The sequence below is a fragment of the Lepus europaeus genome, chromosome 12 (genome assembly GCF_033115175.1).
Source record: "Lepus europaeus isolate LE1 chromosome 12, mLepTim1.pri, whole genome shotgun sequence".
NCBI lineage: Eukaryota > Metazoa > Chordata > Mammalia > Lagomorpha > Leporidae > Lepus > Lepus europaeus.
Genome location: NC_084838.1, coordinates 103,828,113 through 103,851,455, shown reverse-complemented (window position 1 = coordinate 103,851,455; position 23,343 = coordinate 103,828,113). Strand labels below are relative to the sequence as shown.

General features: G+C 52.3%; 1 protein-coding gene across 3 annotated transcripts; it reads left to right on the top strand.

Annotated features, from left to right (window-relative positions):
* Positions 1 to 9,953: 9,953 nt before the first annotated feature.
* Positions 9,954 to 22,494, top strand: IDNK (IDNK gluconokinase). 3 transcript variants are annotated; one of them, XM_062208650.1, is made up of 5 exons: positions 9,954 to 10,036; positions 11,589 to 11,619; positions 11,927 to 12,013; positions 17,627 to 17,670; positions 21,641 to 22,494. In XM_062208650.1, exons 1-5 carry the CDS (start codon positions 9,987 to 9,989, stop codon positions 21,990 to 21,992), a joined length of 564 nt encoding a protein of 187 aa, XP_062064634.1. In that variant the 5' UTR covers positions 9,954 to 9,986; the 3' UTR covers positions 21,993 to 22,494. The 3 variants fall into 3 exon arrangements, with proteins under 3 accessions (XP_062064634.1, XP_062064637.1, XP_062064635.1); XM_062208653.1 differs by lacking the exon at positions 9,954 to 10,036 and adding an exon at positions 10,308 to 10,496; XM_062208651.1 differs by lacking the exon at positions 9,954 to 10,036 and adding an exon at positions 10,504 to 10,615.
* The last annotated feature ends 849 nt before the right edge of the window (positions 22,495 to 23,343 follow it).

Sequence of the window (23,343 nt, the reverse complement as noted above, 5' to 3'; positions counted from 1 at the left end):
TCCCTGGTGCCAGAAGTCTCACTCCGAACTCCAGGGCAGGGTGGGGCACATACACCCTGGACGTTCATGCCTGCAGCTCTGAAGTGCAGAGGAATCGACCCCCGGGGGACAGCTCTTGACCATGGGGGACCAGGGTGCTTCCCCAGGGACAGTTCTGTTTTATCTATCTATCTATCTATCTATCTATCTATTTAAGAGAGCACCGTGGCACGGCAGGTTAAGCCACCACCTGTGCTCAGGTTGAGAACTAGCTGCTCCGCTTCTGATCCAGCTCCCTGCTAACGGCCATGGAAGATGACCCAAGTGCTGGGCTCCTGCATCCACATGGGAGACCCAGAAGAAGCTCCTGGCTCCTGGTTCCTGGCTCCCGGCTTTGGCCTGGCCCAGCTGGACAATTGAGGCCATTTGGGGAGTGAGCCATCAGATAGAGGCATCTCTCTCTCTCTCTCTAACTCTCCTCTTCAAATAAAGAAAGAAATCTTAAAGAAAAGGCAGCGCCACATGAAAGCTGCTGTTGGATTGTTTACAACAACACAGCAGAAGCTGTCCTTGGCAGGTCACATTGGGCCAACAGCCCTGGGACAGCTGCGTTCCCAGGGAAACTGGTTCCGGTGCACTTTGCTGTGAATGGCTTGGCTCCCTCGATCCCAACTGCCATTGGGCTTGCAGCAACAGTGACTCAAGAGAGGCTTTGAAATTCACCTGTGCCCTCCACCTGCTTGCAGCTGCACGATTCACCTTGCCTGGCTTTCTGTCACCCCCTCTCTCAGCAACTCCATCCAATGCCCGGCCTTGAAAGAAGCTGCAGTCTCACTGTTAGCATCTAAATGGGGATAAACAAATATTGCCTCTGGCTTTTAGGCATGGCTGAAGTGCCTTTGCGCAGGTTTCCTGTGTCTGGAGTGTGGTCCTCAGGGTAGTGATGTTAAGAAGTGTGGGATGGGTGAGGAAGGAGAGGTAACAAGCTACTATCTCATGGGCATGGAGTTTCAGTTTGGCTGATGAGAAAAGTCTCGGAGAGTGTGAATGCTACCGCACTTTTGATGCCTAAGATGTCAAACTTTATACGTGTTTTACCACTTGGCTTAAATAGAAGGCAAGAAAGAAAAGCTTATCTTTTCATGGTTTCTCCCAGCGCTCATCCTGATCTCAAGTGCTGGTGTCCCTGGGGTCTGCTCCATCTCCAGCCCCGCCATCCTGAAGGGGTATGGAGTATATTACCACTTACCAGTGAGGGTAAAAGACATTCAATCACCCAGCATGGAGGCCAATAAATAGGCAGGATTGCAGCAAAGAATCTTCTCACTTGGATGTTAGCTCTTCTTCCATTTCCTTTTTCCTAAGTAGAATGACAAGGGAAACAAACAAACAAAAAAACTATCGCCTCCAATGCATAATTAGAATCATTTGTATGTGATGGATTTTTTTTCCCTCTTCTCCCTTAACCATTTACCCCCTTATTCCTAGCTGCTTCTGACAAGGGTACCTCCCACACACAAGGTGAGGAGCAGTCACTTCAAATGGAGCGCTTCCTATTCAGGATCCAGGCTCCTCAGCACAGGGTGGCACCGAAGCCGGTGGACAGTGCACACAGAGGAATGTGGGTTAGTGAGTCAGCGCTCGTGCAGCTCCCCGCAGGCTGAGCAGCCGCCAGGTGATTCACGCTTCATTCAGCCACAGCTCGTGTCTCCTCCTTTCCCTCTCAATCAGGAGCCTGCACTAGTGGGAGATTCCCTTTCTATGGATTTTTTTTCAAACTTTTGTATCAAGTTAACACACAGTAAGTTCAGGGCCAGATTGAGGGGTAGCAGGTTAAAGCTGGTATCCCATAGGGGCGCCGGTTCCAGACCCAGCTGCTCCATTTCCCACCCAGCTCCCTGCTACTGTGCCTGGGAAAGCAGCAGATGATGCTCCAAGTGCTTGGGCTCCTGCACCTACGTGGGAGACCCGGATGAAGCTTCTGGCTTCAGCTTGGCCCAGCCCTGATGGTTGCAGCCATTTGGGGAGTGAATCAGTGGATGGAAGACCTTTGTCTCTCTCTGCCTCTCCTTCTCTCTCTATGCAACTCTTTAAATAAATAAATAAATATTTTTTAAAAAATATATACTTCTTGTTCAAGACAGCAAGTGCTGCCTAGAGGAGAGCAAATAGACCAGGGTCTACTGGAAGCATTGAAGTTGCTGTGTTAGTTAGGAAACCTGCCACCGTGGCCATCAAGAGTTTGTGCCCATGGCTACGATAGGTTCCATCCCATTGACGTGCTGTATTTACCTATATACGCTGTCCACATCTGTAAGTGCTCTCTGAAAGTTTATCGAGCAATTGTTTGCCTATTTCTAAGGACATGTCATCAAGTCATTTACAGAGATTTCAAAAATTTGAGATGGAATATTGAATTCCATTGATTTCTCATTGACAACCTGTTATGTTCTTAACAGGCATAACATTTTTAAAAGTTGCACCAGTACTGCAAAGATTTTGTTGTTTAATTCATCTTGAGTATTTTTACCTCACTAATATATTACTGATAATGGAAGATGGTACTCTAGTAGGGTAGCTAGGGTAGGAATAGCCATAAAAACTGAGTATCTTCTCAATTGGGATTTATTTAAAGATTTTATTTATTCACTGGAGAGGCAGAAATACAGAGAGGGGGAGAGACAGAGAGGTCTTCCATCTACTGATTCACTCCCCAAATGGCTGCAAAGGCCGAGACTGGGCCAATCTAAAGCCAGGAGCCAGGAGCCTCTTCCTGGCCTCCCATGTGGGTGCAGGAGCCCAAGGACTTGGGCCATCTTCTACTGCTTTCCCAGGCCACAGCAGAGAGCTGGATTGGAAGAAGAGCAGCCGGGACTAGAACTGGTGCCCATATGGGACCAGCCTTGCAGGTTGGGGCATTAACCCGCTGCACCACAGCGCTAGCCCCTTTCATATTATTTTATACTGAAAATGAGGCACTTATTGAAACAAACATCAAAAATGAGATTTCGGGGGCTGGCACAGTGGAATAGCAGGCTAAGCCTCTGCCTGTGGTGCCATCATCCCATATGGATGCCAAATGGTGTCCTGGCTGCTCCTCTTCCAATCCAGCTCTCTGCTTATGGCCTGGGAAAGCAGTGGAAAATGGCCCAAGTCCTTTGGCCCCTGCACCTATGTGGGAGACCCGGGAGAAGCTCCTAGCTCCTGGTTTCAGATCAGCCCAGTTCCAGCTGTTACAGCCATATGGCCATTAAAAAAAAAATTGAGAGTTAGTTTCATTATACTCTTTCTGAATTATTTCAAGATAAAAACTGATATTTCTCTTCCTAAACAGTATCTCCCTCGGATACCAAAAATGTAGAGTAAAGATGGCTTTGAATATGTCAAAATGAGCTGGTTTAATGGTTCTCAAATGAATTGTCTAATGTATTCCTTTGGGGCTGAAAGTTCCCAAGTCATTATATGAAGACAAGAGATCTGACTGATTAAGGAGATGGCTTTTCCCCAACCACCTATGGTTTTCTTCATTTGTTCATGAATAAAACCAGGGGCATGTTGCTGGGCATATTTCTACACCATATGCAACAGAACAACTATGATTTCTGGGGCTAGATGGAGCCAGACTACAACAGGAAGCCTCTAGCACAACCTCTGTATGACAGGCTGTTTGGTTTCCCCCCTGACGGAGCCCAGAAAACAGGCACCAGTGACTCCCCACTGCCAACGTGTGTTCTCCAGGGTAGTAAAGAGAACAAAGGGTGACGGACCGCACCTGTCGTTCAAGCTTGTCATCCAGACGGATATAGATATTCCATGAAAGACTTCAGGGGGCCAGCACTGTGGTGTAGCAGGTAAAGCTGCCGCCTGCAGTGCTGACATCCCCCATATCGGCGCCGGTTCGAGTCCCGGCTGCTTTACTTCTGATCCAGCTCTCTGCTGTGGCCTGGGAAAGCAGTGGAGGATGGCTCAAATGCTTGGGCCCCTGCACCCCGTGGGAGACCTGGAGGAAGCTCCTGGCTCCTGGCTCCAGATAGGCACAGCTCCGGCCATTGCTGCCAATTGGGGAGTGAACCAGAAGATGGAAAACTTCTCTCTCTCTTTGTCTTTGCCTCTCCTCTCTCTGTGTGTAACTCTGACTTTCGAATAAATAAATAAATCTTAAAAAACAAAAGACTCAGACAGTATCATCCCTCCCTCCAGTATGAAAGCATTCGCCTTTTATAGTTAATTTTTAAAGGTTTATCTTTATTTTTAACTTGATGACAAATGCAGTTTTAATTAACTAAAAGATTTTCGTCCGGGGAGTGAACCAGAGGATGGAGACCTCTCTCTCTCTCTCTCTCTTTCTCTCTCTCTCTCTGCAACTCTGCCTTTCAAATAAATAAACAAGCCGGGGCTTAGCTGTGGAGATGAGATCCTTGTGAGTGGGAATGTTGGGAGATGCGGCCAGAATTTCATGCAATGGCGCAGAAACAAGCGGTAGGATGGACTTGAGGAGTCAAGGTGGTAATAAGAATCACGTCTGCCTGCAACATTCGCAAGCCAGCTCATCCAGGAAATCAGGCCCTCAGGTGTGGGCTTCAAGTCCAGAGTTTGTACGTTGGGACTTAAACTCCAAGGTATTAAGAGGTGGGGGATGGGGGGGTGATCAGTTCCTGAGGACCGTCTGTCAAGGATGGAATCGCATCCTTATGAAAGGGCTTGTGGGAGTGTTTTCCCATTGCCTTTCCAGCTTCCTCCATGTGAGGAGGCAGCAGTAGGCCACCATCTGGAGGCGCAGAGAAGCCCCCAGCAGATGCTGAATCTGTGGGCACTTTGGCCTTAAACTTCTAAGCTGAAAACCATACATTTCTGTTGTTTATGAAAGTACCCCGTCTAAGATAGTTCAGTGTTGTATCAGGAGCAGACTGGCCCTCCCTTTGAGAACGAGAGTTGTGAAGTACAGAGTGAGGCCTCCATCTTCCTTTCTACCTCCCTTTCGTCCTAGTCTGAGTATTATATAATGAAATGTGTCAGCATCTAGTGATTTGCACCACTAAAACAGTATTTTCATAATGTCTGATGCATGCTACTGCAAGAGCATTGTGCAAGTAAAGAATCCTTTTAAAATATGCAACAGGCAATAGGTTTTAATGTGACAGAGAACAAAACCCATGCATGGGATTTCAGATTCTACACTGCAAAATTTAGGCTTTAGTAAACTACCATTTATCAAATCTTGATATTGTATTGAAACTTAATATAGATAGTTCTCTAAAAAGTCTTCTAAAATATCATCCCTTGGGGCTGGTGCTGTGGTGTAGCGGGTAAAGCCACCGATGCAGTGCCAGCATCCCATATAGGTGGTGGTTCAAGTCTAGGCTGCTCCACTTCCGATCCAGCTGCATGCTATGGCCTGGGAAAGCAGTAGAAGATGGCCCAAGTCCTTGGGCCCCTGCACCCATGCGGGAGAGTCGGAGGAAGCTCCTATCTCCTGGAACAGCTCCAGCCATTTCGGTCAGCTGAGGAGTGAACCAGTGAATGGAAGACCCTACCCCACCCCGCCGCCTCTCCTTCTCTGTGAAACTCCAACTTTCAAATAAATAAATCAATCTTGTAAAGAAAAAAAGAGAGAGAAAAGAAAAAGAATAGATAGTTCTCTAAAAAGTCTTCTAAAATATCATCCCTCGGGGCAGGTGTTTGGCCTGGTACTTAAGAGGCTGCTTGGGATGCTCACATCCCATATCCTAGGGCTTGAGTTCAAGTCCCATCTCCATTTAGTCCCGCTTCCTGCCAGTGCGCCCCCTGGTGGGCAGCAGGTGATGGCTCAAGTGGTTGGATCCCTGTGGCTCACCTAAGGAGACTAAAATGCCTGGGAGAAGCTACTTCAGCTCTTTGGATACTCACAGTGCAGATCAGGCAGCCCCGTTAGCTAGTCTGGTGTCTGACTCTGGCGCAGGGCGCTGGAGCCAGTGCACAGCCAGGAAGCCGAGAGACGCAGGGAGCACACTGCTTCCTTACAGACCACCACAAGCCTTCCTGCAGGTCTCTTTCCAGCAGCTTCATCCAATCCTGCCAGGCCCTCTCCCCCAACTCCCATCAGACCCCAGCACTGGATTAAAGCCCATCCTTAACCCATTCACACAGCCCTCTGGGGATCCAGCCCTGGGGGCCACTGCAGCACCCTGTACAAAATGAAACAACACTGGCCGGCGCCGCAGCTCACTTGGCTAATCCTCTGCCTGTGGCGCCGGCACCCCGGGTTCTAGCCCCGATTGGGGCTCCGGGTCCTAGTCCCGGTTGCTCCTCTCCCAGTTCAGCTCTCTGCTGTGGCCCAAGAAGGCAGTGGAGGATGGCCCAAGTCCTTGGGCCCTGCACCTGCATGGGAGACCAGGAAGAAGCACCTGGCTCCTGACTTTGGATCGGCGCAGCACGCTGGCCATAGTGGCAATTCGGGGGTGAACCAACGGAAAAGGAAGACCTTTCTCTCTGTCTCTCTCTCACTGTCTACTCTGCCTGTCAAAAAAAAAAAAAAGCAAAATGAAACAATGCACTTACGGGAGCATGCCTCTCTGGACTCAGTCCACTCACTGCCTCCATCCCTTTGGCTCCTCGAGTTCAGTGTAAAATATTTATTAATATAATCTCCCACTTTCATGAAGACTGTCTCCCACCTGCAAATAGGGCAGTATTAACACCAAGGTCATAGTATCGTTCATGTTGGAACTTGCTAGGGCTGAAGCAGAAAGGGTTTGGGGAGTGAGATAGATAGGTGCTAACAGCTCTTCAACCGCCCTGCACCTGTTTCTGCCTGTGGCAATTCCCAGTCGCACAAAGTCACTGATTAAATGCCATGCCCGCATCTGACCACTGTACACCGCCCCTCTCCCTGCCTCCACTCCCCAGGTGGAGGGATTTCAGGGGTCAGGCCAACAGCCAAGACTAGGGCCAGGTCTCCCTGTCACTCAACTGCCACACAGGTTCAAGCCAGGGCCCTCCGGATTCACTCACTTCACTGATACCCCCACCTCTACACACACACCTTGGTTTAATAGATTAAAAATTGAAGGCAAGAGAACGGATTCCGTATTTGAGCTTATTTCATCAATAAGTTCATATATGCAAATAGTCATTAAGCAGTTTCTATGAAAGGCACTGTGTTGGCTCTCGGACATTAACATACCAATTCTGCAGAGTGCTAGGTGCTTTGAATGTGAACCTTATGGGAGACGTGGCTTACACTTCCAGCACTTGGATTAGGTCTCCCTGTCCATTGTGGTCATTTGGGGAGTAAACCAGTGGGTAGGAGGTCTTTCTCTTTGTTTCTCTCTGTCTCTCTGCTTCTCAAATAAATAAATACAGATTTTTTTATTGGTTATGATGGTAAATTTTGTTAAATTTTTTTCACTAGAATTAATTTTTTTAAGAAAAGAGAAGTTAGCCGGCACTGCGGCTCACTAGGCTAATCTTCCACCTGCGGCACTGGCACCCTGGGTTCTAGTCCTGGTCGGGGCGCTGGTTCTATCTTGGTTGCTCCTCTTCCAGTCCAGCTCTCTGCTGTGGCCCAGGAAGGCAGTGGAGGATGGCCCAAGCCCTTGGGCCCTGCACCTGAATGGCTCCTGGCTTTGGATCAGCGCAGTGTGCCGGCTATAGTGGCCATTTGGGGGGTGAGCCAACGGAAAGGAAGACCTTTCTGTCTCTCTCTCTACTGTGTATCTGTCAAAAAAAAAAAAGAGAGAGAGAGAGAGAGAAGTTGTTCCATTGTAGATTGTGTCTCTAAGTGCCAGCCTCTGATAGGGCCTCCAGCAGTTTCTAAAACCTAGTATTTACACCTTCCCACAGGCCCCTCCCATATGTGCCAGAAGTAATGGTATATTCTTTCCAAGATTAGGTTATAAAAGGTTATGATGGGGCTGGTGTTGTGGTGCAGAGGGTTAATGCGTTTGTCTGCGGTGCCAGCATCCCATATGGGCACCAGTATGAGTCCTGGCTGCTCCATTCCAATCCAGCTCTCTGCTATGGCCTGGGAAAGCAGTGGAAGATGACCCAAGTCCTTGGGCCCCCGCACCTGAATGGGAGACCAGGAGGAGGCTTGTGGCTCCTGACTTCGGATCGGCTCAGCTCTGGCCACTGCAGCCATTTAGGGAGTGAACCAGAGGGTGGAAGACCTCTCTCTCTCTCTCTCTCTCTCTCTCTGGTTCTCTGTAAATCTATCTTTCAAATAGATCTTTAAAAAAAAAAAAAAGGTTATGACTTCAGGGAGATGCAAATAAAAGCTTCCGTGAGGTTCTACCTCACTCCAGTTTGAATGGCTGTCATCCAAAAATCAAACACTAACCAACGATGGTGAGAATGTGGGGGAAAAGGTACCCTAATCCACTCTTGCTGGGATTGTAAACTGGTGCAGCCACTGTGGAAGACACTAAGATTCCTCAGAAAGCTGGAAACAGATCTACCATATGACCCAGCCATCCCAATCCTGGGAATCTGCCCAAATGAAATGGAATCAGCCTATGAAAGAGTGATCTGCACCCCACATTTATAGCAGCTCAATTCACAACAGCTAAGATATGGCATCAACCCGGATGTCCATCAACTGATGACTGCATAAAGCAATTATAGTATCTACACACGGTGGAATACTACTCAGCCATAAAAAGAATGGAATCCTTTCTTTTGCAATAAAATGGATGTAATTGGAGGCCATTATGCAAATTGAAAGAAGCAGTCCCTAAAAGATAAATATCATATGTTTTCCCTGATTCCTGGTAACTAATATACAGAGTACAAAAAATGTAATGTATCTGAGTGAAATTGACATCTTGAGATTTGATTCTTGTTTATAGCCCTTGTCTATACTCCTGAGGAAGAGTGGTTTTTCCACTTACTACTTGTTGAATTCTTTATTTAGTGGAGGGTTAAGCTTATGATTATAAAGGAAATTGAAAGTATGTCATTGCAAAAATTAAAAATAAATAAGAAAGGAAAGAAGAGGCAGGGTGGAGGTGAGGGAGGGAGGAAGGATGGGGTGGGAAGTATCATTGTGCTCTTAAAACTGTGGGCTCAGCAATGTGACATGGGATGCCAGATTGCCAGGATCCCATATCAGTGCTGGTTCGAGTCCCGGCTGCTCTACTTCTGATCCAGCTCTCTGGATGGCCTGGGAAAGCAGCACAGGATGGTCCAAGTGCTTGGGCCCCTGCACCCACATGAGAGACCCGGAAGAAGCTCCTGGCTCCTGGCTTCAGATCAGCTCAGCTCTGGCCATTGCGGCCATCTGGGGAGTGAACCAGCAGATGGAAGACCTCTCTCTCTGTCTCTACCTCTCTCTCTCTCTCTGTAACTGTGTTTCAAATAAATGAATCTTTAAAAACAAAAATAACCATATATATGAAATCCAAGAAATGTGTACGCATAAATTTTTTAATAATTTTATAAATTATATATAAGTATATAAAATTTTAATTTTATAAAAATAGTTACGGTTTTCATCAGCTACCATGCTGTGAAGCTCCTCCGGTAATGCCGGGAAATGACAGCTATAGTGAGGGCTGTGTTTCCCCAGCCGACAGCAGGCCAGGACCGGAGGCCACACCCCCGCGTGAGCCAGCTTGGAGGCAGCTTCTGGGCCACTCACTCCCCAGTTGGCCGCAACGGCCAGAGCTGTGCCAGTCTGGAGCCAGGAGCTTCTTCCGGGACTCGCACGCGGGTGCACGAGCCGGCGTCCATATGGGATGCGGGCACTGCGGGCCAGGGCTTTAACCCGCTGCGCCACAGCACTGGCTCTCCCTCCCCCCACCCCGAACTTTTCTTCAAGAGAATAAAGAGAAGCAGCCGTGATTATAAACAAGAGTGATGCGGTGTAACGTGGCTTCCACGCAGACAGAATCTGGACAAACGCAGTTCCACCCAGGACTGTGAATACTTATTATTGGGATTGCAGCGGGGAGGCGCGGAGCGCTTAGGGGCGGGGCGGGCGCCGCGCAGGTGCAGGGGTGGCGCCGGCGGGACGGAGCGGCCTTGGGGCCATGGCGGCGCCCGGCGCGCTGCTGGTGATGGGCGTGAGCGGCTCCGGAAAGTGAGTCCAGGCCCGGGGTGGGGGCCGGGGCCGGGGGCCGGGGCCGCGCCGGAGAGCCCGCGCCCTGCCGCTCGGGGCTGCGCAAGCCGCCGCCCGCCTGGCCCCGGCCCTGCAGGGCCTGGCAGGGAGACCCCTCCCACCCCGCGGCCGCGGCGACCCCCGGGCGGGCGGAGCCTTCGGGGCGGGAGGGGCGGAGGCCGGACCGCGGGGGCCCAGCTCGGGGCGCACCGCGGCCCGGCGGGAAGGGACTGTTTACCGGCTTGCACGGACGGAGCCCGCGCTCGCGGGCAGGGCGCCTCCCGGGGGTGTGGGGAGCGGGGAGAGGCGGGCGCCCGGGTCCACCCTCCCGCCCTGCAGCCCCGGGAGGTTGCCTTCTGCCTCCCAGTTGGACCCAGAAAACACAGGGCCCGCAGCATTCCGGGTATCATAACCTCCAGAGGCCCGTGGTGCGCTTCCGGAGGTGGTTTTGTTTGTTTGTTGTTGGGTTTGGTTCTGGTTTTTAAAGCGGAGGAGGTGTGGGGGCGCTGACGGCACAGACGACGCAGGTGGAACCTGCTCACCTGCGGGGGCGGGTGAAAGGTGCGCTCTTGGAAAGAAGGGCTTGTGCCGACAGGCACCGGTGCCCACATCCCATGTCACAGGGCCTGAGTTTGAGTCCCAGCTCCGCTCCCAGTTCTACTCCCTGTGCGGGCCCTGTGGACGGTAAGGGGTTGAGATTCCTAGGGTGAGTGTAGATAAAGAGGCTGACCTGCGCCCTGCTGGCTCAGAGAGTTAAAGGTCAGGGAGATGTGGCAAATGTTGCAATTCTTTTTTTTTTTTTTTTTTTTTTTGCCAGGCAGAGTGAGAGAGAGAGAGAGTTATAGACAGTGAGAGAGACAGAGAGAAAGGTCTTTCTTTGGTTCACTTCCCTAAAGGCCGCTACGGCCTGTGCTGTGCCAATCCGAAGCCAGGAGCCAGGTGCTTCCTCCTGGTCTCCCATGCGGGTGCAGGGCCCAAGCACTTGGACCATCCTCCACTGCCCTCCCGGGCCACAGCAGAGAGCTGGACTGGAAGAGGAGCAATCGGGACTAGAACCTGGCACCCATATGGGATGCTGGTGCCACAGGCAGAGGATTAACCAAGTGAGCCACATTGCCTGCCCGCTGCAGGGTTTTAATTGCACTGCATAGCATTTGTTATCGCCTAAATGGCTGAAGAGAACAGTCGTGTCACAACACAAAAGTTCCTGAAAGCATTGTTAATGCAAAATAATAAGCTTGAAGACGATTTTTAAAAATCTGCACAACAGGGAGCATAAAACTGATTGCTGAGAAACCTGATGGGTGTTTGTGAGATCTGAAAGGTGGCCTTTTGAAAAAGACCGCGGGACAGGTGTTTCTTGTGTGTTCAGTGCATTGCAGGGGACACACAGAGCCAGTCTCTGGCCCCCAGGGTCCAGGGCTTCAGCGCCTCTGGGGCAGCCGTCTGTCCCCTGGGCATGCCGGCATGGGAGGAAGCCCTGTGCATGGTGGGCAAGGGGCAGTGGTAACTGACACGTCTGTCTTCTCTACAGGTCGACGGTGGGCGCCCTGCTGGCATCCGAGGTAGCCTGTTCACAGGGGCTCTGGGCTGTGTGTCCCACTGTGTGCTTGCGTCATGGCTCCCCTCCCTCCCTTCCTGCCGGCCTGCCGTGGTTTGTACGGACCCTCTCCCCACCCCATGGCTTGGCCTGGAACCCACTGGAGCAGTTTTCCCTTGATAATTGCGAATAGTAATGAATGGAAAAGGGCGCCCCACAGGTGGTGGGAGTGTTTCTGCACCTGCCCGTTAGTGACCCCTGGTGGCTGTCAGGCGAGCTGCACCGCCTGCCACTTTGGCCACATAGACCCTCTTTTCCTTTTGTTCTTAAAGCTGGGCTGGAAATTCTATGATGCGGATGACTACCACCCGGAGGAAAATCGCAGGAAGATGGAAATGGGGATCCCACTGAACGACCAGGTAAGGCCGGCTGGCCGTGTACAGCACAGGCTGAGGGCTCGGCAGCACCTGGTGGGGTCCAGGTCCCGAGTCGGGAGTCATGAGCCCCAGGTGCTGCCGAGAGCCAGGTGCACGCCGGGGCCTCCCCTGGTGTTAGCGGCGGCCCTGAATTCTCTGGACTCGGCTCTGGGGACAGAGTCTGCCACAGCACTGTGTCGTGAGGATTTGGAATGCAGTCCCTTAAAGAACGGGCCATCAAAGAAGGAGGTACCTTTCTCTGAAGGGAGGAGAGAACTTCCACTTTGCTCATGGCCCGGTCTAAATACTGAAAGAGATTGTGGATTCAGAAGGCTCCCAGAGCCTAGGCAGCTCATGTCAAGAGCCTCGGGTGTCACTGATGTCATACCTAAGAGTGTTAATTATTAAATCAACAACAGGAGTCACTGTGCACTAACTCCCTATGCAGGACCTCTGTCCTTAATGAGTTGTATTGTGAGAGTTAACTGTAGAACTTGTTCTCAATCAGTTTGTGTGTGTGTGTGTGTGCAAATTGTTGAGATCTTTACTTAGTATAGAGTTGGTCTTCTGTGTATAAAGTCAATTGAAATTGAATCTTAATGGAGAATGGGACTGGGAATAGGAGAGGGAGGAGGAGGTGGGTGTGAGTGGGGTGGGAGGGCGGGGATGGTGGGAAGAATCACTGTATTCCTAAAGTACATATGGAATTTGTACTCATTAAATAAAAGGCTTCTTTGGAAAAGCAAAAACAAAAACAAATGGCGTCCCTAAGAGGGCAGAGGCTCCGCCGTGCCCCCGGCTGGCGGGGCTTGTCCTCTCCTCCCAGTCCAGTCGACCTTCACCCCACAGCCATGGAGACCTTTGCAAACTCCAGTCTGGCCATCCCCGCTAATGCCCAGGCTCCTCAAGGCGTGTGGTCTGGCCCCGGTGCCAGGCTCCAGTGTGTTGCTATGGGAGCCGCCTTGGCCCCATGAGTGAGCCCCTCCTGCTCCCCCACTCCTCCCCACTGCTGCCTGGAATGTGCTCACCCCCACCCCCACCCCCAGCCCTGCTCCAGCTTCAGATCTTGGCTCCATGCCACTTCTGCAGGGAAGCCCTCCCTGACTGGCTGCACGGATCCGTGGTGGACTCGCCGAGCACCGTGGCAAATCTATTGCCCTGTCCAAGCTGCAGCCCGACAGTTGAAATCAAGTGTGAGCATTTCAGTCATATTTGTGTCTCGGCAACTAGATTTTACACCCCCCAAAAAAGGGGCAGTGGCTGTGGCTGTTTTGGTTAAGAAAATACCTATGGCTTGCGTTTGCGGGAATGCATAAGTAACTGCCTAGACATCTCCGAGGGCCTCTTTAACCAGAGTCAGGCAGGGTGCGCGTGCTGGTGTTCACCAGCTGTCACTCAGGCAATGCAGGCGCCCAGGACCCCCAGCCTGGGCCTGGAGCAGCCCTGGCACGCAGGGCCCACTTGCTCTGAGAACAAAGGCCAGCACTGCCATGTGCGCTCTCAGTGGCCTTGGCTCACCCCCTCCACCCCCAGGGGTGCTTGCCCGGTCTCTGGTCCTGTGGTTCTGCCTTGAAGGGCTGTCAGTGGACCGTGACCGGAGCTGCGCCGGGGACTGTGGGCCACTGCCGTTGAAATGAAGTGAGCAGCTGGGACCCCCAGAGTAAGACTGCGAAGGTCCCGCTCCCGTGGATCTTGGGCCAGGAGACAGGTGACAGGCAAGTTGGAGGTAGCGATGAAGTGCTATGGAGAGAAGAAACTAGGCCGGTGGTGGAGCGGAGTGGGGCGAGGTGAGGGTGGAGCGACCTTAGCTAGGGGCCAGGGAAGCTTGCTGGTGATGGTGGGGGTGGTGGGTGCTCGCTCTGGGCTCTGCCCTGGGTTTTAGGGAGCCGTGGGGAGGGGAGAGAGACTGGGAGGCTCAGCGTCCTGAGCTTTTCAGGCCTGTTGTGTTTGCTGGTGCTTTTTGCTGGATTGCAGCTACTCACGTGGCTGTGTGGGCGCTGGGTCCTCAAGGTCAAGAAGAGAAAGTGGCCCGCATTGAACATGGTTTCCTTCTCACTCATGCTGTCGCTCACTTCCTGCACACGGGCCTGGGGCTCCAGAAGGCTCTGGGGATGTGGAAGGGAGGGGGCAGCCCTGCAGCTCAAGCTGGTGGCTTCACTGGACTAAGACTGGGAATGAGCTACCCGAAACATGGAGATGCTGGCCCAGAGCTCGAGTTTCTCTGCACATTCATCTCCGTTACCTCGAGGTTTTTGTAGAACTGAAACTTTGACACACAGAGATTTAAAAGGAGCACCTGATTGGGTGGACCCAGAAATGGGGTGGGGGGGTCAGGCTGTCACCATCTGGGTCCTCATCGTGTCCTGCACGCGTGGTCCCCGTGTCACACGGAGGGCTGGCTTAGTGATCTGCTCAGGCCTCTTCCAGGCCCGGGTTCCACAGCTGTCACTGTACTGAGTGATTGCTCTCCTGTCACAGTGGCGTGGCACGTTCGAGAGAAGCCTAGACTCTAGCTGGAGAGCTAGAAATGACCAGGAATAGCATTTTCGTTTTTAGGGAAAAAATCAGTTTGATGTCTAGCTTTGAGTCCCTGAGTCCCTTTATGTTTGAGACTAGTTTTTATTAAAGATTTATTTTATTTATTTTATTTGAGACTAGTTTTCTTATACAATGGGGCTGTTAGGCTAAGTAGTTTCCAAGTTTCCAGCTGGTGCTAGAGTTCTGTATTTTTTTTTAAGATTTATTTATTTATTTGAAAGAGTTACACACAGAGAGAGGAGAGGCAGAGAAAGAGAGAGAGAGAGAGAGAGAGTGCCTTCCATCTGCTGGTTCACTCCCCAGATGGCCACAATGGCCGCTCTGCGCCACGCCAAAACCAGGAGCCAGGAGCTTCTTCTGAGTCTCCCACATGGGTGCAGGGGCCCAAGGGCTTGGGCTATCTTCTGCTTTCCCAGGCCATAGCAGAGAGCTGGACTGGAAGTGGAACAGCCAGGACTCGAACTGGTACCCATCTGGGATGCAGACATTGCAGGCGGCGGCTTTACCCACTACGCCACAGCACCAGCCCCTGTATATATATATGTATATATTTAAGATTTATTTATTTGAAAGAGTTACAGAGAGAGGCGGGGCAGGGGGGTCTTCCATCAGCTGGTTCACTCCCCAGTTGGCCACAGTGGCTGGAGCTGGGCAATCTGAAGCCAGGAGCCAGAAGCCTCCTCTGGGTCTCCCATGTGGGTGCAGGGACCCAAGCACATCTTCTGCTGATTTCCCAGGCCATAGTAGGGAGTTGGATCAGAAGAGGAGCAGCCGGGACTCGAATTGGCAGACGTGGGATGCCAGCGCCGCAGGTGGAAGCCCAATTCTACCACACCACAGCACTGGCCTCCAATGCTTGACTTCTGATCCAGCTCCCTGCTAATGTGCCTGGGAAAGCAGCAGAGGATGGCCCAAGTGCTTGGGCCCCTGTACCCAGAGGAAGCTCCTGGCTCCTGGCTGTGGCCTGGCCCAGTCCCGGCTGTTGCGACTATTTGAGGAGTGAACCAGAAGAGGGAAGCTCACTCTCTGTGACTGCCTTTCAAATAAATAAATGAATTTAAACAAAAATAGTGAAAGGGGTAGGACTGCAGATGGTTGACATTTTTTTTTAAGATTTATTTATTTGAAAGGCAGAGTCACAGAGAGGCAGAGAGAGAGAAAGAGAGAGAGAGAGAGAGAGAGAGAGGTCTTCCATCCATTGGTTCACTCCCCAAATGGCTGCAACGGCTGGAATTGGGCTGATCCAAAGCCAGGAGCCAGGAGCTTCTGCCGGTCTCCCACGTGGGTGCAGGGGCCCAAGGACTTGGGCCATCTTCTACTGCTTTCCCAGGCCATAGCAGAGAGCTGGATCAGAAGTGGAGCAGCCGGATCTCAAACCGGCACCTTATGGGATGCTGGCACTGCAGGTGGCGGCTTTACCTGCTATGCCACAGCACCAGCCCAGTTGACATTCTTGACACCAACCCAGCCAGTCAGAATGTAGGTGTGGGTAACAGCTGGGCTGGTCCCAACCAACCTCCCACCGCCTACCACACACACACACTCACAGAGCATCGTGCCATGGGAGGCACCTGTGGATGGACTATAGGGCGCCCAAGGCAGAGGCCCAGGGAGGAGACTGGAGAGGACGGAGAGAGTGTGCTGTCACAGGGCTCTCAGGGTAAAGGAGTTGAACACATCAGGAGCTTTTAAGAGCTGTGCAAGAGGAAGCTCATTAGGATTTAATGCGGTGTGAAAAGCAGCTCCCAGGCTGCACCAGCCGCGCCTGCGAAGCTCGGCAGCCGTCCTGAGTGCCCGGCTGTAGAGCTTGTCCCTCACTGCACACAAGTCCAGAGGGACAGGCACCCACGCTGGGCTGTGGCGGTGACGCTGATCCCAAGGGATTTCCAAGCTGCTGTCCGTGAGCCTCTCCTGTGTGCCGGGCCCATGCCATGCACCTTGAGCCCGGTGATGCTGAGTAGACGTCAGCTGCACAGTATGCTTTAAAAAGAGGGCTGGGGGTGGGGGGTGAGTGGTGCAGCCGTTGAAGACCCCTCTTGGGACGCCTGCATTGGAGTCCTGGTTCCACCCTGCCTTCCAGCTGCCGGCTAACGCCCACGCTGGGAGGCCGTGGTGGTGGCTCAAGTAGTTGGGTACCTGCTACACACTAAGGGAGACCCGGATGAAGCTCCTGGCTCCTGAGTTTGGCCTGGCCCTGCCCCATCTGTTGTGGGCATCTGGGGTGTGAAGCGGCAGATGGAAGATGGCTTCCTGTCTGTCTCTGTCTCTGTCTCTCTGCCTTTTAAGTAAATAAATAATTTGAGAGTATTTTGAAGAAGGCCGTTTTTCCTGATTATCAGTGCAGTGTTTGTGGTAAATCTGGAAAGTGCTGAGATAATTTCTTCGCAGACTGACAGCGCTGGGCTCATCTACCCCAGATGTCTGCTAATTACACTGTGGAGCTGTTCTTCTCCCTCTCTCTGCCTTTCACCCTAATAAGTAAATTCTTTGTAAAAGGTTTTGAAGAAAAGAATCATTGGTCATTAAATAAACTTTCCTGCCTCTGGTTCATCCAAAACCCAGTACAGGTTGAGTAGCCCGTATCCACGATCTTTGGGACCAGAAGTGTTTTGGGTTTGGGATTTGTGCAGAGTTGGGGATGTTTGCGTGTACACTGAGATAGCCTGGGGGGGGGGGGCAGGTCTGAACACAGAATCCCATTTATGTTTCACAGACACCTCGAACACACAGCCTGGTGGTCATTTTGTACAATATTTTTAATGCCGGTAAGTTGGAAGACCTAAGCAGAGTTGGAGAATTTTCTAGGACAGACTTGAAGAAAGTGGGAGTGGGGGGCCTGGTCCCGTGGCCCGGACGCTATTGAGGAATGGCTTTCCTTGTCCCACTCCATGGAGTGAACCCACCCCCCGCTCTGAAAAGAGCCACTAAGATCTAAACTAAAAGGGGGGTGTGGTTAACTGCCCGGCCCTGGACATGTCTCACACCTCCACAGTCTCCCGGCTCCTTAGCATCGGGGACGTGACTGCCACATGTCTGTGCAAACATCTGAAAGTCACTTGGTGTCCGCTTTAATTGCAGGATAGGATCCCGTGGCTCTGCACGCTGCACGATGTTTTACTAAGGTAAGAGAGCTCTAAGCCTTGGCACAAGCCAGTGAATCAAGAAGAGCCGTCGGAAACCACAGGGAGAAAAATACATCCGTGAAATCAGAACTGACTGGGGACGAAGGGCCTCGGGAGTGGAAGGCACTGCTGTCAGGAACCGGCCACGATTCAGGCAGCTCTTTCTAGAACTGCTAGCCTGGGACTCTCCATCGCCTCTTGGTTTCCACAGCCCGCTGCTTCCTCTGTGAAGTGGGGATCGATACAGCTCCCGCTCACAGATTAGTGTGAAGAGAACTAATATACCGTGTCACAGTGAGGGCTGAGAACCAAGGTTATCGGTGCTGTCCCTGTTACAGACGACCTCAGCCATCACTTGTCCCCTGCCTCAGGCTCCTGGATCCCAGGAGGACCTGGTATCATTTTAAGCCCACAGACACTTGGCCACTGGGATTACAGTCCCATAGTGTCCAGCTCTGTAGTCTGCCCTGAGCAAACACCCCTCCCAACCCCAAGGGCCTGAACCCACCGGAAACCCCAGTTGAGACATGGGAAGAAAAAAAGAAAAGTCGGCCAGCGCCGTGGCTCACTAGGGTAATCCTCCGCCTGCGGCGCCGGCACACCGGGTTCTAGTCCCGGTCAGGGCACCGATCCTGTCCCGGTTGCCCCTCTTCCAGGCCAGCTCTCTGCTGTGGCCCGGGAGTACAGTGGAGGATGGCCCAAGTCCTTGGGCCCTGCACCCCATGGGAGACCAGGAGAAGCACCTGGCTCCTGCCATTGGATCAGCGCGGTGCACCGGCCGCAGCGTGCTACCGTGGCGGCCACTGGAGAGTGAACCAATGTCAAAAGGAAGACCTTTATCTCTATCTCTCTCTCACTGTCCACTCTGCCTGTCCAAAAAAAAAAAAAAAAAAAAAGTCAGAAAATGAGTTATAAATCTTGCTTTCTAAGATGAAGTCATTTTGTAAAGGCGTAGCGGTGGAGGGAGACAAGATCTTCCATCCACCAAATGGCCACAACAGCAAGAGTTAGGCCAGGCCAAAGCCAGGACCTTGGAACTCTGGGTCTCCCACGTGGGTGCAGGGGCCCAAGCATTGGGCCATTTTTCGCTGCTTTCCCAGGCGTGTTCGCAGGGAGCTGGATTGGAAGCAGAGCAGCCTAGACCAGAACCGGTGCTCTGGTAAGTGATGATGATGTCGCAGGCAGTGGCTTAACCTGCTGTGCTACAATGTTGGCCCCTTGATTTTAACTTTGCAGGGTTTAGGGTCTTAGGTCTGACCACCTGCCTGCCTGGGTTTCTAACACAGATAGCCTCAGCAGAGTTTACCTGCGCTGTAATATAGACCAGTATGGAAGCAGAAGGGAGAAGCCTGAGGATAGATTGGCTCCCAACCTCCAGACCCAGGATAAATAACTCTTGGTGTACATGGAGTGGAGTGGCTAAGATACGCTTGGGACGCCGCCATCCCATATCAGAGTGGCTGGATCCGAACCCTGGCTCCACTCCTAATTCTAGCTCCGTGCTAATGCACACCATGAAGACAGGAAGTGATGGCGTAAGTAGTTGGGTCCCTGTCACCCATATGGGAGACACAGACGGGGATCCTGGCTCTGGCTTTGGCCTAAACAGACATTTAGGGAATGAACCTGGGCATAGATTTGTCTTTGTCTGCCTGTCTCTGCTTCTGCCTTTTGAATACAAATAAATACATAAGGGGCCAGCGCTGTGGCGTAGCAGGTAATTCTACCACCTGCGGTGCCGGCATCCCATAAAGGCGGCGGTTCTAGACCCGGCTGCTCCACTTCCAGTCCAGCTCTCTGCTATGGCCTGGGAAAGCAGTAGAAGATGGCCCAAGTCCTTCGGCCCCTGCACCCACGTGGGAGACCCGGGAGAAGCTCCTGGCTCCTGGCTTCGGATCAGTGCAGAGCTGGCCCTTGGCAGCCAACTGGGGAGTGAACCAGCAGATGGAAGATATCTCTGTCCCCTCTCTCTTTTGAATAAATAAATAAATCTTAAAAAAATACATAAAATGGAAAACAAAATAATTGTTGAAAAAAACACAACACCGTGTGCTCACTGCTGTCTTGGGAATGGCTGGCAGCTCAGCACGGCCAGCCCTCAGCACCCAGAGACTCAGGCAGCTGCAGATGGAAAATGCAACGCAGTTTTGCCTGTGACTGAACATGGACTCCTATGCATGAGTGTCAAATTTTTTTGCATGCAAGTAAATTGTAATTCCATTGTCTGTGAACTTTCTGAAGTACCCTCATACAGACTTTTTCTTGTCACTGTTGCCTAAGCAGCACAGTAACTGTTTACATGGCATTAGGAATTATGTCATGCAGAGGTGTTTTTTTTTTGTTGTTGTTTTTTTTTTTTTTTTTTTTTGACAGAGTGGACAGTGAGAGAGAGACAGAGAGAAAGGTCTTCCTTTTGCCGTTGGTTCAGCCTCCAATGGCCGCCGCGGTAGGTGCACTGCGGCCGGCGCACCGCGCTGATCTGAAGGCAGGAGCCAGGTGCTTCTCCTGGTCTCCCATGGGGTGCAGGGCCCAAGCACTTGGGCCATCCTCCACTGCACTCCCTGGCCACAGCAGAGAGCTGGACTGGAAGAGGGGCAACCGGGACAGGATCGGTGCCCCGACCGGGACTAGAACCCAGTGTGCCGGCGCCGCAAGGCGGAGGATTAGCCTAGTGAGCCGCGGCGCCGGCCGCAGAGGTGTTTTAAAGTATACAGGAGCAGGGCTGACAGCTCAGCCAAGGCCAGCCACTGCCTGTGACACGGGTATCCCATATGAGCTCTGATTCAAGTCCCCGTCCGGCTGCTCCATTTCTGATCCAGCTCTCTGCTGTGGCCTGGGAAAGCAGCAGCAGATGGCCCAAGTGCTGGGCCCCTGCCATTCCACAGGGGAGACCTGGATGGAGTTCCTGGCTCCTGGCTTCCAGCTGGCCCAGCCCCAGGTGTTGTGGCCATTTGGAGAGTGAACCAGCATCTCCTTTTCTTTGTGTAATTCTGCCTTTCAAGTAAATAAACCTGTGTTTCAGGAAATAAGGCGCGCAGGAGGGTGTGCGCAGGCTGTATGCAAATGCTGTTGCACAGAATGGACTTGAGCATTGACGGTCAGTTTGATGATGCACTCACTGCTGGGTCTCCCATCTAGTGTGCCTGGAGCCCCTTCAAGGACACATCCCAAAGTCTGGAAGGGAACTCTGTACAGAGCCCCAGGCCCACTGGTTACCTGTGCATCTGAATTCTGAGTCCCTTCCCGACCGCAAAACGTGCGCCTCCCACCCATGAGCTACGGATGCCGTCGTGCTTTCCCCAGGGTGGACTCCGGTTTCCCGCTCCTCACTGGAGTTTTGTCCTCAGTGCAACTCTGGAAACTTCACTTCCTGCTCACCTCGACGACAGAGACCAGTGCCCCCTCCAGCTCTGTGCCGGCGACCGCCCGCTGTCCCAGCGCACTGCAGAAGAGGCAGGGGGAAAGGCAGTGGTACTGTGCCTAGGGGAAGGGCTGTAACCAGAAAGACCACCGTCCGAGGCTTCCCCGCCACTCTCTAATGCCACCCATGGGCTGGGACATAAGACTGGAGTCCTGCGCCTGGAACTGACATGGGTTATTTTGCTTTTAAAATATTTATTTACTTATTTGAAAGGCAGACTTACAGAGAGGCAGAGAGGTCTTCCATCTGCTGGTTCACTTCCCAAATGGCCACAACGGCCGGAGCTGTGCCAATCAGAAACCAGGAGCCAGGAGCTTCTTCCGGGTCTCCCACATGGGTGCAGGGGCCCAAGGACTTGGGCCATCTTCTGCTGCTTTCCCAGGCCACAGCAGAGAGCTAGATCGGAAGTGGAGCGGCTGGGTCTCGAACCAGTGCCCCTGTGGGATGCCGGTGCTGCAGGTGGTGGCTTTACCTGCTACACCACAGCGTGGGCCGCGACATGGGTTATTTTAAATGGTGTTAGCTTCTCTGTCTCTCTCTTTAAAACAGAGACATAGCCTCAGGACAGCAGGTGGTTCTAGCCTGTTCAGCCCTAAAGAAAATGTACAGAGACATCCTAATACGAGGAAAAGACGGCGCCGCTCCCACAGGTGAGGAGCCGGGGAAGGAAGAAAAGCCAACAGCAGTGCAGCTCTTGGTGGTGTATCTGAGCGGGTCGTTTGCGGTCATCTCTGGACGCCTGCTCCGGAGGAAGGGCCACTTTATGCCCCCCGAGTTACTGCAGTCCCAGTTTGACACCCTGGAGCCCCCGTGTGCCCCAGAAAACTTCATTGAGATCAGCGTGGACGGAAGTCTTTCGGAGATCACGGCGACGATCCTGGACACTCTGAAAATGACCTGAGAATCGCGCACGCCGGTGCTCCAGAAAACAGGCAGCGTCTCCAGCCCACCCGAAACCTTGTTCCAGGCTCCTCCTCCATGCTATGAATTCTTCCCAGGAGGAGCAAACCGCAGAGCGTCAGGATATCCTCGTGGGGTTGTGTTTAGGGATTTGTGATACAGTGTCACAAGAGGGAAGAAGAAAGGAAATCAGACTCAAGTTGGAGTTAAAAACTCATCTGCGACTCCGTCAAAGACCTGAACTCCTTACTGAGCTGAGAACGTTCTCACTCGTGCCTTTGTGGAAATAAATGCAACTTGTGATTCTCTCGCCTTGAGCTGTGCTTCAGAGCAGTGGCTGTTGGGCTAAGATCACAGAGGAGAGCAATGGGAAAACAAGCTGCTGAACAAACAGCTCAGCGGCCTGATACAGTATGTTTGCCAGCAGCAGTAACCACCTCCTTGCGCTTTGGCTGAAATTATGTCAGCTCGGGGATGGACGTTTAGCGTAGCTGTTAATTCGCCTCTCGGGACACGCACATCACTTAGAGGAGTGCCTGGTTCGAGTCCCAGCTACTCTGCTTTTTTTTATTTTTTTTTTATTTTTGACAGGCAGAGTGCACAGTGAGAGAGAGAGACAGAGAGAAAGGTCTTCCTTTGCCGTTGGTTCACCCTCCAATGGCCGGCGCACTGCGGCCGGCGCACTGTGCTGATCCGAAGGCAGGAGCCAGGTGCTTCTCCTGGTCTCCCATGGGGTGCTGGGCCCAAGCACTTGGGCCATCCTCCACTGCACTCCCTGGCCACAGCAGAGAGCTGGCCTGGAAGAGGGGCAACCAGGACAGAATCTGGCGCCCGATCAGGACTAGAACCCGGTGTGCCGGCGCCGCTAGGCGGAGGATTAGCCTGTTGAGCCACGGTGCCAGACTACTCTGCTTCTGACGCAGCTCCCTGCTAATGTGTACCCTGGGAGATGGCAGAAGGTGGCTCAAGTACATGCGTTCCTGCCATGTACTGGAGACCCAGATGCAGCCCTGGGTTCCTGGCTTTGGACTGGCTCAGCCCCGACTGTGGCAGGCATTTGGTGAGTGAACCAGGGGATGGAAGATCCACCATTCAAATAAAACTGAAAATTAAAAAAATCTAAAAAATTTGTTTAAAGTGATGCCAACTCCCCGTGCTAACAGCATTCACTTTGCTCATCAGCAGTTCGTGCCAGGCAGTTGGTGTTGTGTGTGGGACAAGCTAGTTTGCCACCTCTCGTCCCGTCTCTGCATCCTGCCGTCTCCCTCTTCCTGGGAGAACCGTGATCAGCTGCTGGGCCAGCTGAAGCCGCTCCTTGTTCACAAAGATGGAAGTGCTGTCACAAGTCTTCC